The sequence below is a fragment of the Crocodylus porosus genome, unplaced genomic scaffold (assembly GCF_001723895.1).
Source record: "Crocodylus porosus isolate Cpor-Errol unplaced genomic scaffold, CroPor_comp1, whole genome shotgun sequence".
In the NCBI taxonomy this organism is placed as follows: Eukaryota; Metazoa; Chordata; order Crocodylia; family Crocodylidae; genus Crocodylus; species Crocodylus porosus.
In genome coordinates this window covers 91057941-91074284 of record NW_017728943.1, presented here as the reverse complement: position 1 = coordinate 91074284, position 16344 = coordinate 91057941, and the positions used below count along the sequence as shown (strand labels likewise).

Genomic DNA, 16344 nt, shown 5'->3' with positions numbered 1-16344 from the left:
TTTAGAGGAACAAATTGGCATGGGTCCATAAAACACGTGTATACATAATGGCTGTATAGTAGTGTAATTGTACGTAAGCCCTTAAATTCAGTTTTGACTTTCTTTAAAGTTAACCTAGAACTGTCAGACACCATTATTTCCAGTTATGTTAGCCAGCTTAAGGACTAAACAGCTCAAGGGCAAACATCTTTGTTTTATTGTTGTGTATCTTTTTCATCGTTCAGCAAAACTTCAGCTCAATTTGCTCGAAATATGAAGTCATAAAATAGCTATACTTTTAAAACATCCTGCATTTACTTGGTTATTACTAAATTGCATCTTTGTTTGTTTTACGATGGTGGGACATTGTTTGTGTTAGAATTAATTTAAGATCTTTATTTGCAGTGACATTTGAGTTTTTGTAACTGTTTTTTCTGGGGCTAAAGGTAGTTGCCATTTACCAGTTGGAGTCTGTGAGTGATAGGTGACTAGGTCTTAGGACGCAACAGGAATAAGGGACTCTTCCTATCGTTATATGTATTAACAAGTACTAGAGTGGTGTAATTAATTGAATATATTTCAGATGGATATTGCAGTTTGAATCACTCCAGAATAATATTGTTACAACTCACTATGGATCAAATTCTGTAATCTTTATTCAGGGTGTGATCCTGGTCACTTCCTGCTTAGTCAAAATTTCCATTGACTTAAAATGAAGTTTTGGGTATTGGTTCTAGGCTGAATCTCTTCACTATACATTCAATCTTCTTTTTTCTTTTTTTTTTCTTTAGGTGATGGTTCTGTCTCAGAATGTGGCCACACATGAAGCTCAGTTAGAGAGAATTACAAGAGAAAAGAATTCAATAGCTAACCAACTAGAGGAAGCCCAAAATCAATTTACTTCTCGGGAAATGGAAATTAATAAGGTAGAAACATTTTGCCAGTTAGAGTGGTTTGAAACATCACATGGTAATCTCTTATGGTTTTCACTTTTATTTTTTTTAAAGAATATTTGGAAAGATGGTAAATATATGTCTTGTAAACTTGTAAATTTTGTCAAGAAATCTAAGTAGAAACATGAATTTCTTTTAGCAGGCAGATCACCCCACAAAATGAGGTGGTTTTTTTTCTTAGCTTGTTCATAATCAGTTTGAAATTCTGCAATCAGCATTTAATTAATGATTCTCTTGATGATACAGGAGATAGGATTCACATTATTGTCCTATAACTATTCTGTTTTGACCCTGTAGTGCTCTGCACAGCATTATGCATTTAGTCTAGTTTCTAACCTGGCCTGCAGAAACCATTCTTGCTCCCACTCATTCCTGTGTTTTTCTTTGTGTATTTTATCCTGCTCTTTTTATATCCTATCTGATCTCATACCAGAGACAAATGTTTGATGCAGTGGTTCTGAGCACAAATGCAATCATTTTTCACATATTACTAGGGGGAGAAAAAGAGGTAAATTAAATTTGTTCCCACAAATTCCACAAGCCATTTTTGTCTAGTCCTGTCTTCAATAGAATTTATTTTTTCCTTCTCCTGTTAACATGTTGGCACGTCTGACATGTCCCAGTAGTATTTCAGTCCCATTGCAGGACTCCAACCCAAGGCTAAAGAGGGCCTTGCAGCAGACAGTTATAGACTTTCTTGTAACAATGTACTGTGATCGCGAGGAGGGGCCAATTTGGCACAGGCTTTTGGACAGCCTTTCCTCACCTTATACTCCTGTCACTGTTCCTTCTTATAGTACTGGTTGCAATTCTTTTTGATGAACAACTTTTACTTAAAAAATATAGTTTTGGACAGGCATAATTATTTACACATTTGCGCCCAAATTACCTAAACCAAAAGTAACATTTTAGAAATGTTAAAATATTTAATGTTTATATTTCCAAAACAAAAATATTCAGGCTAGATTTACAAAGGGCCTAGACTCCCCGTACAAAACCAAGAATAGGAAGCAGTAGAAGGAAGAAAACGGTTTTGAACCTGAGTTTTCCATATTCTAGGTGAGCTTATTAACCACTGAGCTAGAGTATAAGAACACTATCACATTAGCTCCTCCTTGTTTTTGGGAGTAGTATCTAAGTTCTATATTAAGTCTAGCTTTTGATTTCCAAATAATTTGATTTTTAATTTTTAAAAAAGTGTTTAAAATAACAGACAGGGCAAAATGTTTGAAATTGACTAACATTTTATTTGGGTTTATTCAATCTGGGGTTGATCCAAACTTATTCTCTTTCCCTTTATTTTTTGGAGCTGTTGGCAAACTGAAAAATAAGCTATTCATGCCGTTCTAACAGCTGGTTCCTTTGTTCTGTTTTATCTGTGTTACACATGAAGATGGGTTGGGTGACTAATTTTCCCCTTCATGAAGGGAAAAGAGAGAGAGCCCCATCTCATATTCTGTCTATGAGAGAAAAGGAGAGGAAGTAAACAGTTAACAAATCTCAGTTTTGAGTATTAAGTGTTTAAAACAATCATGAGATATCTGTCTTAGGCATCAGTCAGGCTTGGGAATTTTTGCTGTTCGTTGAAAACACCGTTATATCTCATTATTTTAAATGGTACTCAATTGTAAAGTGATGTCAGAGAAAATAGCCACCATTTTCCTACATGCTTTGCATTTGTGAGGAAGGCAACTGTTTCTAAAGACAGGCATGGTCTCAAAAATGACTTCAGCCAACCTGTCCTTACAGAAGATAGGGTCTACATAGGAGCATCCTTCTTGCCTAGAAAACAAGACAAGAAGCTGGAAAGAGAAAGGAGAATGAGATGGGCAAGACAAGATTGAGGATTCCGTGGCATTTAGGTAGCAGCAACAGAGGAGAATGTGGGGGAAAAGGAGAGAATTTGTAGAAGAACATAAGGAAAGAGGAAATGTGTTTGGGTAAGAACAGAAGATGGGGAGGGATAAGGAGGACAGAGATGGACTGACATGAAACAAAGAGCAGCTCCTACCTCTGCAGGACAGGGAGAGAGTAAATTTAATCTACCTGGGGGATTAAGCATTTGTGTGTATAATTAAGGTTGAATTATTAACGTAAAATGATCATACAAATTGAGGATGGTTGGCTTGGATGGAGGAGAAGAGCTAGAGATCCTGTCAAAAATCCCTTCCTTGTCAACAGAGAATTGGGCAGAAAATCCCAAAATTTTTAACTCAAAAACGCCAGTATCCAGAACAGTATTTGTTACCTTTATGAAAGTTATCTTTCTCCCAGTTTTTCCCATCTAAAGCAAGCTCTTTTGGTGATTCTTTGTTGGCTTATTCATGGTCAAAGTAGACATTTTAGTTAAGTGCTACAGTTAAGGAATTTATTTTCAGTCTGCGGTTAAGAATGTAATATTTTGCTACAAGATTGAAAATAATTATGTTGCAATCTAAATGTTATTTGTACTAGCAGAAAAATAGGCAAGATAAGAAATCACTCTGTTACATGAAAATATGACTGACTTTAATGTTTAGTATTTGAAGTATTGTAACAGAATTTCTTTGAATTTAAAAAAGAATTCCCTCAAAAATGAAAAACTCCACTCTAACCATATTTAGCAGCTCATATATTTGCAGCATAGATATTTATACTTAACAGATCTTGATCCAGATATAATTGAATCTAGCAGGTAATGCCTATTTCCAAGTTAATTAGTATAGCGAGGATGTGGATTCACTCCTTTGGTTATAACAGTTACCATATGTAGTCTTAAAATATCAGTAAATTGAAATAAATTGGAAATAAATGGCCTCCAGGGGGCACCAAAAGATCTAAATGCAAACATTGCACATTAATTCCACAAGCTACAGATCATGTTTTCTGTGCAATCTAACAGGTGTGCGGAGAAATGCGATATCAGTTGAATCAAAGCAAAATGAAGAAGGATGAGGCAGAAAAGGAGCTCAGAGAGTACAGAACAAAAACTATAAGGGAGCTTGAAATTAAGGACCAGGTAAGAAATGTTACTGCTATCACTTTGCAGTTATTAAAAACATAAATAGGGTTGTTACTGAAGTTGGAATGATTCATTTTTCTAATAGTGGTCATTTATTACTATTTTGTGGGTTCTAAATTAATGGCAACAAGCCAGTTTTTACTATTAAAAAATACCTCATCTGGATTATTCTTGTTTTCAGCCCTAAAAAAGTCAGTCTTCCATAATTACATAATACTTATCACATTATTTTATATACAGTGTGTGAACACATGCAATAGGTTCAGTGTGCTTAATTTATATGTACTATATACATAAGTTTATACACTTCTCTCACAAGTAAACACACAAATGTGTATGCATACAAAAAAGTACAACATTAACAATTATAACATGTGAAGTATGTAAGGTAAAGAGTGTTACTTCTTTACCAATTTCTGTGAAGATTCAAGTTTAATGGATTTTGTGATTCAAAACAAAGTTTAAAAACCTAATAAGAGAAAATAAAATTATTATGAAAATATGCCATCAGGTATTAATAATTGATTATGTAAAGATGAATTTGTATTACTTATAAAACAGGTAAACAGCGACAAGACATCCCTTTACAAAATAAATAGTAATTTGAATGACCATTAAATTAGTTAACAGTTCAGACAGCTGCTTTCTACTGAATCTTTTTTAAATCTTCTTTTTTGCACTGTTATTCTACCAGCTTAAATCTTCAGGATTTAAACTTCCAATTCTTGGTTCAGGAACTCTCCACTATATTTGACATGATATTGGTAATATATTTTAGATATATAGAAAAGTTTCTAAGCCCACATGCACATTATATTTAAGTGTGTGTATTATTTACTATCTAAAGTAGTTTATCCAGCATGTTTTAAACCATATTCTTCTCCTTTAAACAAATGAACAATATTACAATGCAGTATTACAAAATAAAGACACTAGTCCTCACAAAGCCTTAATGAGAAACAACTATGTAACTAGCAGTTCATAAAAAGATGCAACTAAGCTTAAAGGGGAAAGAGTAATGAATCAAATTATAATCAAAAGGCACATAATATATTTTTCCATTTTAAATTCACTAGCTAAAATTTTTTTAAAGGTGTAATGGCAGTAATAGATCACATTGTCTGGGAAGAGAGGCCTTGTAACATTTTTGCTACATCCTTATGGCCTAGAGGCACTTTAAAAACAAAAAACAAGGCTGCTCTTCTATCTTGACAGTTCTCACGGATAAGAAATCTGGTATAATCCTGGCATCATAATAAACTGGGATGTGTGGAAGAGAGTATGCAAAGAAATATCATGGATTTTAGGTTTTGTTCTGCAGCTCTCCCCAGGGTTAATATTTTGAAAAAAATTCAAAATATAACAAAATATTTAAGTTTACCTTTGGAATTCCTCATGTTTTATCATTATGAAAATAAAAAAATGCCAAAATACTAATTGGAAGTCTGTATATTTTACGAGGAAGCATTGGGGGGGGGTTCCTTGAAATACGGCATACATATAACAATTTCAGTGATCAGATATTTTAGACTGCTATTGTTGGATTCTAGAAACAGTGGTATGTATGTTTGAACAATTTTTTGTATGTTATAGTTATGGCTCTAGGCTTTTAGCAAGAAGAAGAAGAAGAATAGAAAGCTCTATAGGCTGAATAATATTAGGAACTATATAAAGAAATCAAGGATAGTGAGATAAACATTACAAATTGTCTTTGACAAATGTTAACAGGTCAATACAAAATCTTATAAAAAAACCTCCGTTATTATTTTATATTTAACTTCACATATAGAAAAGATAGTAATGTCTCATTCTACATGGCACTGAGTAGCAAACAGCAATTGTTCTTTCGTCTCTCAACCATGACCTGACCTTCTGGCTAAGAGGCAGAGTTGATACCTTCCTTGGCCACCATCTGTTCATAATAAATATATATTTAGTTTTTAAAAGTAGACAGTGGGTCACTTAGACTAATATTATAGTATAATTCATATACTGTTTTACTCAAGTACGCATTTTTCGTAGAAGGGATAAGAAAGCTGTAATGTTATGAGAGAGTCTCTCGGGGTATTGAAATTAGCTCAATATTCCATAAAACGTGAATGCATTTCTTATCATTCAGGGGGGGAAAAAGTCTTTATGATTAGTGGGGATTGTAAAAAAAAATATATATATAGTTTTAATTTGCCTTGGTATGGTGGGTATGGACATTCCTACATATATACCAGTAAGGATGTAGGACCATCAGGTAGATATATTCAGTTTTGATCAAAGTCAGCACTTACAATGATTCTTTTAAGGAACATATTAAAAGAATCTTAGGATGATTAAACATGACTGAGTTTCCATTTTATATTTCCTTTTACCTTCATCTCCTTCCCTCAGAAGGGTTTTAGTTCCACTTCCAGTCATTTTATATTGTGTGTGCTTGTGCGTGCATGTGTGCGCATGCATATATATGGTGGTATGATTCCTATTCATTAATCTCTGGTGCAGCAAATTATGGGTTCTTGTTTCACCTTTTAAAATGTTTACACTTCACATTAATTTTATATATGTATATGTATAGTATGTGTATATATGTGTACGTTTCTTGTCCTGTATATGTAAGTGGTTTGTGTGAAGAGTTAACATTTTCAAAGGTAAACCAATAATCCATGACCTGCTGCACTACCTTTAATGAATGGGAATCATACTATTATATGATTCTATTCAAAATTAGGATTTGGAGGGGACAGTATTATTTTGGGTCTCTAACCTAGGAGTCACAAAATCCAAACATACAAAAGATCAGTTATACTTGGATGACTTGGTTCCTGACCCTGGCAATTTTAAGTTTGTTCATTATTGCACATTTTAGTATATTTACACTATTAAGAATCACTACCTCCTTACCTGTAATAAAACAAAGGAACATGAAAAATCTTATTTGAGACATTTTGTACAAAATGTTTTACTTAAATAACTAACCAATGTTTTAAACTGGATAATCGATAGAAAACCACTCTTTCAAAGCCTCCTTAAAATTTGACTTTCTGCTGAATAAAATAAAGAACTCAGCTCCAGGTGTAAGAGGTGACAGAAGGAGAGGTTCCAGATCTAAACCAAGGAATAGAAATAACTAGAAGACCTGTGTACCTAGTCTTCAGCACCCAGATTTCTATAAAAAGGAGTTGGGTTACCCACAGTTAATAATGTGCATGGACTAGACAAATGGAAAGATATGAGACAGCATTTTTTAATATAGTCAACAGACATCTGTACAACAACGATGGGTATTTTAATGCCGTAGCTGTAATGTTCAGTGAGAACTGGGAAAAAAATAGAAGTGTGAAAGAACTGTAGTATGAAAGTACTTCATAGAAGTTATTTGAATGTTTACTTGTATATCACAAAGCAGTGATTTATAGTCATCTAGTTAAAAATTATGAATGCAAGAAATACTTACTTTGCCTTGGCCATATAAAGCAGATGGCAAACGCTTAGATATATTTTCAAAATGACATTTTCTAAGGGCTTTTTTAAAGCCATAAATGGTCAAAGTTTTCCTCTGCAACCATTAGGACTGGAAGCTGTTTTTTTTCTGTAATTGCATGACTTCATGAGCTTCGGCTTAAAAAAAAAATCAGCAAATACTATGAAACTTTGTAGTAATATGGTAAGATTTCCCAACTCTGAGGAAGACAAGCTAGTACTATACGTTTCGTTATATGTGCTTAAGATTTTTACTTCTCTGGTTTTAGTTAGATATGTCTGACCCAGTTGGTTAGGCAGACAAAGTGTTTCAACCATAGTACATTAGAGAACAGGGGGATTTGTTTTTTATTTCCAAAAATGGCCCACGCAGCTCTACCAATGGATGCCTTTTCCTTACAGGTTCAGGGAATATCACCATGCTGAGTTCAAAATAGAAAAGGAACCAAAGCAGCTGGAAGAGTAGACTATGGCAGAGTATGTAACTCATAGTTTGAAAACTGCCAACAGCTTTAGCAAATCTATAGTATAGATGAAAGTGTGTGTGTAAATGTATCCTTCAAATTTCTTTTTCAACTGGTTCTGTTATAAGAACACCCACACCACACCACAGTGCAAACTGTAGGAAAATGGTGAATGTAGTCCTTAACTTAAAGGACCAGTCTTTACAATCTGGCCCTCTTTTAGTAATTATCAAAATAGGTCTCAGGAGTTATGATACCAAATAATTCTTGATTAAAAAAAAAAAAACTGGTAAGAATTACAGGCAATATTTTTTCCTTCTGCAGAAAAATAATTTTTTGTAATTTCTTAGTTGGTCTAATAAAAGGTATCATCTCTGAACAAAGTGTTCTAAAGTTTTGCATTTCTTTTTCTCTCAGACCAACATAGCTACCAAATACATCCCTCAGAATTACTGTTACTTTTAAGTCATGTAGCTTTTAAGTTGTTTGAGCTATACTAAGTTGCGTAGCTTAACTTCAAACAAAGTAGGAAATGTGAAGGTGAAGTCTGAACAAAGCCTGAAGTCTGTTCTTTATGGATACGTGTTGTAGTAAAGGCTTTGTGTTCACACACTTGTGTTTTAATGCTGCAAGTGAAAGGAAAAATGCTTCATTGGTGAAGGAAGGTGACAGCTTTATTTAACAGCCTTCATCATAATCAGAACTGGTGCAAATAACAACTACCCTTTGCTGAATCAAAGCCAGCTCTTTCCCTGGGATACTCAGAAGTCCCCTGTAGTCATTCACAGAACGTCTCCAAGCCTAAGTCATTGACATAAGTCTTTGACTCTTGCAGTTCAGTGTTGTTGTATATCAGGGTCTCTATGTGCCCGCATACCATTTTGCTATTTTAAAGTAATGTTTTTACTTTATTTATCAGCGTGTATTCTTTCTGCTGTCTCTCCATTGCTTGTGTAAGTTTGGCAATGGAGTCCAGCACAAATCCTATTACATTTTCAAGGACTATCTACAAACACTGATACAATTAAGACATCAATTTTAATATGAAAATAAAAGATACCACAAGTGACTGAAATCATGCAGCTATGTTTATACAAGAAAAACATTATAAAAATAGGAATAATGTCCTGAACATGACAATCATTGATGCACAATTTTAAAAATGTAAACATTTTAGATTTAAAAGTAGATTGTCCCAAAAAAAAATTCAGGAAAAGTCCTACATGGGCAGAAAGGTCCACTTGTTAACATACTGATAATAGCTCTTTTCTGTAAGTAGATTTAATGGAAACTGTATGAACGGTGTTCTATGGTTCCGTCAATGAGACCATATAAGTGGAAAAGTTGCTTGTTTAAGTAGCCTGGCAAAAATGTCTTCCATCTGCTTAGATGTTCTGCTTAGACTATTTCACATCAGGATAGAAATGTTCTGTGTTGTACCTGTGTTAATCCAATAGTCCTAAATTCACTTTTGGTTCATTCATTATTAATTGATAGTTCAACTTTCAACTACCTGGTCATACCTACATGTGCTATCTCCGTGAGCTTGTACAATCATAATAGCCAAACTAGACCTTCCTTACAGCCTTCCAGGTACTCTTATATATTGTCTAGTTGCAGTCTGCTTTACTATTAATTGGTTAATCTGATATGGTTTCCTCCTTACTGTTTGTATACTTTCAAAATTTGGGGGGAAAATGAGTTCTAGATTTGAACCCAGCAGTTAAATATGACTAGAAACTAATTTCAGTGTTGCAGACACTGCTGTTCTTATAATAATTACATTTAAAGTTCAGGCATTAGAGTTTTTAAATGTTAAAAAGGATGTGAAATACTGTTTTTGCATGGAAGAGGCCAGTGGTTGGTGGTGGGCCATATTTATTTGACAGTAGTATGGGTAAAAAAGTGGTTAAACAATCCATAAAAAGTAATAGGTATATCTACTATGAAATTACTATTGTGGTATAGACTCTGCCTGCTGATAGTGTGTGGGAAGTAGGTCAAACAGCCATTTCCTCCCAACTGACTCTTGGTGCCAGGTGAAAGAAAGAGACAATCCCACTTCAGTCCTTTCAACTGCCTCTTTTTGAGGCTAGGAAAACGCTTCTTATTGCACACTCCTCTGTCTCAAAAATGGGATGGCAGTAATTGTCTTTCTGTCCTTAGCTCCCTTCTCCCCACTTTCTTCTTCCCCTCCCTCTCCCCCAACAAAAATATCCTACCATGGTTTGAATTAAATTCAGATTCTTTTTTTACCTTTACTATTGACTGCTAGGCAAATAACTCTTGTTGGGGTTGCTTAGGGAAAGATGCAGAGGCCCTGTGACTAGTGACTGGTACTGCCAACTCCAACGATTCAAAAATAAAGAATGAGTAGGAGGCAGGAGGCTGGACCTGATGCTCTCACAAGGTCCCTTCCAGCCCCAACATCTATGAAATCTATGGGTAAATACAGACAAGAGTTTCAAATGTAGCATGTTTCAAGTCTCCTGGTTTTTTGAATTTGTCTGCATTTGTTTGAGCAAAAATATGCATACAAAAGATATTGCTCCTGTGTCCCCCATGTCCCCGACTCTCTGGAAGATTCTCTTACTTTGACCTCCATCTCCTACAGACTACAAGGCTCTATCTCCATTCACTTTCCATTATTCAATTTAATGATGAAAGGGGGGAAATGAGGTCACAGTTGCTTAGTTTGGGAGCAGGACATCTCTAATGTGTTGTGCTGACTCCAGCTTTGCCCTGCAGAACACATGGGGCACATGATGTTTTGTTGCACAAAAGTCACAATGACTGCTGTGCTGTCTCTGTTTTCTCATTTGATTACAAGATTCCACCAAAATCACGACAGTCATGAAAACATTGTGAGTGTTGATGCTGTGGAATTAGTCTATACTATCTCCATAGCTTAGTTTATGCCATTTCCATAGGTGGCATAAAGGGATCTTGGAGTCATTATCAATTCCAAAATGAACATGGGCTGCCAATGTGAGGACGCATTGGTCAGTAAGGCCAACCGCACCTTGTCATGCATCCACAGATGCAGTGCAAGCAGGGCCAAGGAGGTGATCCTCCCCCTCTATGCAACACTGGTCAGGCCACAGTTGGAGTACTGTGTCCAGTTCTGGGCACCGCACTTCAGGAGAGATGTGGCTAGCATCAAGAGGGTCCAGAGAAGGGCCCGCTTGCATGATCTGGGGACAGCAGGGCAGACCCTATGAAGAGAGACTACAGGACCTGAACCTGTTCAGCCTTCACAAGAGAAGGCTGAGAGGGGACCTAGTGGCCGTCTACAAACTTACTGGGGGGACCAGCGGGGAATGGGAGAGACCCTGTTCATCCGTGCACCTCCCAGAGTGACAAGGAATAACAGCCATAAGTTGATTGAGAGTAGGTTCAGGCTGGACATTAGAAGGCACTACTTCACAGTCAGGGCAGCTAGGATCTGGAACCGACTTCCAAGGGAAGTGGTGCTGGCTCCTACCTTGGGGGTCTTTAAGAGGAGGCTTGACAGTTACCTAGCTGGGGTCATATGAGCCCAATATTCTCTCCTGCCCAGGGCAGAGGGTTGGACTTGATGATCTACTTAGGTCCCTTCCGACCTTGCATCTATGACTCTGTGAATCTTTGGTTTTCATTTTGGTCTTTAGATAGTCTAACCAGGACTCTGCTTCTGCTCCTGTATTTCCATTTCTTTCATTGTCTATCTCTTCCATATGTGAACTGGAAAGGATCTTCACTCTGCCACACAGTTTAGTGTTGTGTTTTTTTCTAAAATGATTGTGCATATAATCCTGCCATATAACCCCTTTTTTATTTTTGAAGTATATAACTTGTATAGGATCCTGTGAAGCATAAATGTTTTTATTCATGCTTCCTTATAGTTTCTTTAATTTTTTTTTTATTATATTGTTGATGATCCCTACAAGGAAGTTTAAATTTAAAAGTCAGATTTAGGCTTCAGACATGTTTGATTTATTGCTGCTCAGGCATGGGATAGGTTACATAACAGCTCAAAGAAAATGTCTTTTGGGGATTGTTGGGAGCTACCTTGGTAGGGGCCAAGGTGGATAATTCTCCTGATGCAATATGCTGTGTCAGATGGTTGTGCCTGGGAGGTCTGAGATTTAGAGACTGCTTAGAACTAGAGCTGCTTGATTTGATATCAGGATTAGTATAGGAGTGACTGCAGCTGACCCCTGCTGCATGTGCACCAGTAAATTTGTGCGATTCCCAGAATAACACATCTTAAATTCTTGCTACATAATATGAAAATACATCTTTTCATCAGTTTGAATATATGGTACAGTATGAATGATTTGGTATCTGCTAAACTGTGTCATAAGACAACTGAGATGATTATTGTGCAAGATCAAAAGTGTTAAACCTCTCAGATTTGTTTTGAACTAACATATAATTAAATATGCTTCAATGTTCACCCTGGTGGCACCTCCTACTGAAAGTTCAGCAATAGTCCCAGTCCTGCAAAGAGATGCACATTCTAAAATAGATGCACTGAGAGTGGTTCCACTAATGTGAATGAGGTTACATGCAACAAAAGTTAATCGTGTGTAAATCAGGACCTCTGTAAGCAGAAGAGTCTTATCACCTCTCATTCTGAAATGTTTGTGATTTTACTCAAGTTTACTGCTCTTGATAATCACATTCACTCCAAAAAGACTGTTATAATTGTATTTTGCTAATTAAAATTATCTTAATTTCCAGTTTCAAGACGCATCAAATTCACAGTTATTGTAAATATTATTGAAAGAAATAGAAAATATGGTAGACTCTTGCAAATATCTCCAATATTTTTATTTTTCTAAATTAATGTAACAGTATTATCAGTTTGCGGCATTCATTTTCAGTTAATATTGTATATTAATTTACTCCAGATTAGGGGAGATTGGTTCAAAAGCAAATACCATTAGCTTTTAATTAATTCTGTATTTACCCTCTTGATATGTTAAAAGGCTTGTACAGTGGGCTTTTTCCTGAATTCATTTCAATGTAAGATTTTTTTTTGTTATCACTATGAAATCATTGTCATTTGTAAAAGACATTTTTGCCATCTCTGTGAGCACTGCAGTAATTCTAAATTCAATGGAAAACATCTGCTGGTTTAGAAATTTAGGGTTGCAGTTTTCTGAATACTGTAGAATAAGCACCAATTTGGACAAGAATGAAAGAAATCCTTGTTCTGAGCAGAATAATTTTATAATTTAATTTTATCAGATTTTATAGTGATAGAGATGACTAGGTAATTAGAAAATGTTCACAGAATCCATAAGCATTATATTAGTTATTTTTCCTCAAGAAGAATGTGTCTTTAAAAAAAATCAAGAGCAATGTAAAATTGCCTTCTTAATTTAGTTTACTCGATGAGCGCATCTTTATTATATTAATATGAAAATGCTTATGGAATTTCATAAGGAAATATTTAATGAGAAGTAATATGCATATTTGCTTTTTTGGTGTTTATTTGAACAAGATTGCAAAAGAGCATCTTGCAAAGTAGATGAGCCAGATCAGTATGATGTTGAAAAAGAGCCAGTTTATAAAGACTCTTAATTGTAGTTTGTTTGTTTTTTCCTAGTAAAATTTGATACATTTTTGTTTTTGAAGACCTGCATATCATATTTTTCTTCTGGTACTGACATCACAGTTCTTTTTGGGGAGCTTTGTTCTGAAATCCTTATTCAGGCAATCTTCCATTTCAAGTGCCAAAATTTCCATTTGCATAAAGGAAAAACAAGTTTGAAATATTTTTTTAGTTTTATTACATGCAAACATATTAAGAATATTAAGTTGGAGAAGTCAGTCACTCGTAAGTTATCTGTACAGCTTTAACATGACTATGTAGTGCATATACTTTTTGATCTTCCAGTATCAGGCTGGTCTGATACTTCCATTAAATGTAAGAGGATGTCTTTTCTCTTTCTGTAATTCTTTGTCCAATTCAGTTTGTCCTGTGCAGTAAAAGAAGCAGATATCCTGAAGAAGAAATACTGTAATGTAATTAAATATAATAGGATTATGTAATTAAAAACTGTACTATAATTTATAGGCACAAGAGGGTCAGATTAATGTTGAATGGCATAATTATTGCCAGATTATTCCAGATGGGAAAGATCTGTGGCCTGCTCCTATTCTTCGACTACTATGTAAAGAAGTCTCTGAAATAGCAGAATAGATCTACTGTGCAGTTCTGTGGAGCATAGTAGCACAAACTTCCTTTTTTTGTTTCCATATGGTGCTTAATCTAATTATACAAGTTGGACCCTGGACCCCAGATGGATCCTAGAATAGTAAACATGCCATCTCCTACAAGGTTTTTTTTCTGCACCTGTATTTTTTTTTCTGATTATAGCTGCCCTTTAATGTCCTGATATCAATTACAAGATTTTAATTTATACATCATCTAGAAGGCTGTGGTATACTTCTGGTTCCTTATGGTCAAGAAGGTAAATTCAGACTTGAACAAGGTCAAAGAACAGCTACTGTATGAATAGAGAGAATTACTAGGCTAGACAAGTCCTTTCAAAGAAAGACTGACAGGGAATGGGATTGCTCTCTGTAAAGACACCTTTGGGTGAATACTGGGGAAGAAGAAGAGTTACTAGAGCTAAAGGGCATCCTTGCCAGAAAAGTACGTGGATATAAACATACTATGAATAAATTTAACCTGGAAATTAGAAGCATTTTTTTTTAATTATCAAAACCATGAGGTTCTGAAACAACTTCCCAATAGGAATATAGGGGTTCAGGGCAGTGGGGGGAGACCCAGCTAGTTTAAATGGGATCAGTTTACAAAAGAGGTTAGCTTTTAATTGTGTGCTTTTGTGTCCTCTATAAAATTAAATATTACAAATCAATGGAATTGTTCCACTGTGGTGCTCTATATTTTATGATACTTTCTTTTGAGCCCTCTCCCTTTACAGCCCACATAATTGGTGGTTTATGATTAGGTCTTCAAAGTCTGATTCCAGTGAAAACTATTTGCTGTTTACCTCTTGATGCCTGCAAAGGGAAAATCCAGCAACTGAGTTAGATGTTAAGTATAATGGTTAACTTTATTTTGATGGTTGGAATTTACCATCAGGATCTATACAATTATTTATTTTCCACTTGATATTTAAGAATAAAGTATGGTATCTCTTATTTTTCACTGAAGTTATTTGGCATATATTTCAATCCCACCTTTGGTTTTTCTCTTTCATTCTCATCCCAGGGTGTTTGCTAAGCCCTGTCTCTTGTTCTTCTTTAATGTTCTTCTTTAACTGGGGATAACCAGGCAAGATATCTTCTAGTCCAGTTATCCCCAGTGCTAAAGTCCTGTGCTCACACTGTAGTCGTCTCTTAACTTGCTCACTTGAAAACTTCTTCGCTGGCCTCTATCAAAATACTGTTAGTCACTTTCTCGATGTTTGATTACACCTAAACAATTATTGTTTGGCTTCTTGTCCTTAAAATACATCATATGCAAGCTTTTTGACTCATGTCCACAGTTCGTATATCTCTGCTTCCACTTCTCTTTTACTGTCCTCCCATACCTGTCTCTTTTCTCAGTCTCAGCTTTGAACCTTTGCTGCTCCATGTTAACTCATTGTACTTGGAGCAGTTTCCTTTTTCCTTTAGATTATTTCTTTTAACTCATTTCATTTAGAAATCTTTCCTTCAGAGGCAACGCATAAGTGTTGACAGTAGGCCAGGGAGGGGCGCAACTCCTTGCTGTTGCCTCTGCTGCTGCCAGGCTTTGGCTGTGAATGGACTGCAGCCCTGCTGCCTGTGGTCATTGCAGAAATCACACTGCTGCTGCAGTCCTGCACCCCACCATCAGCACAGAAATCTGAGGGGGCATGTGTCCCCCTGCTAATGCTTTCTTTCATTGCTTCCCTTCACCAATAACCCTCACGCATTTGCACTCTTCCTCATCTCATGTTTTGCTATTATAGATTGCAGTTTTTTTAGGGCAGAGAATGCTTCTCCTATTTGATATCTATCTTGCAGCCAGATCTGTGCTTGTACTTTTGTGACATATTTGTGGAAGTGATGAGGTTCTGTGCAAGCTTAAAAAGCTATCTTTACAGATCTGGTTGCAGGGTTGGGACCCCTTTCTGTAATGTGTCATAGTAGTAATTTTTATTATTCTTCCTAATATTTACACTTTCTTTTTTCATGTTTTTTTTATTTAATATGCACTTTCCCAGAACTACATAATTGGGTCAGAAGACTCAGATTGGCTACAGAAATCTTAACAGCTTTATAATCTTTTCTTCATTCTGAGGGAGAAACTAATGTCCTCATGGATTTGAATGGGCTTAAATAGCTATCAGCTCCCTGCCCAAGGAATAGTGACAGACTCCCTCTGAGTCAGTTGCCTTAGACCTAGAGATCTTTGCTGGCAATGTCAGGCACGGGCGACTGGTGCCTCCAGAGTCTGGGGGGGCACCAGATCGTCACCTGGGGGGCGGTG

At 35.8% G+C, this 16344-nt stretch overlaps 1 protein-coding gene across 3 annotated transcripts in view; it reads left to right on the top strand.

Annotated features, from left to right (window-relative positions):
* SDCCAG8 (serologically defined colon cancer antigen 8) overlaps positions 1-16344 on the top strand; it is a 153254-nt gene that overhangs the window by 36338 nt on the left and 100572 nt on the right. For all 3 annotated transcript variants that reach the window (XR_002103673.1, XM_019549779.1, XM_019549780.1), the window contains exons 11-12: positions 771-905; positions 3814-3930. Coding sequence is in view for 2 of the 3 variants with exons in the window: in XM_019549779.1 (XP_019405324.1) it covers positions 771-905; positions 3814-3930 (252 nt within the window). In the remaining variant the exon portion in view is untranslated. The remainder of the gene's footprint in view (positions 1-770; positions 906-3813; positions 3931-16344) is intronic.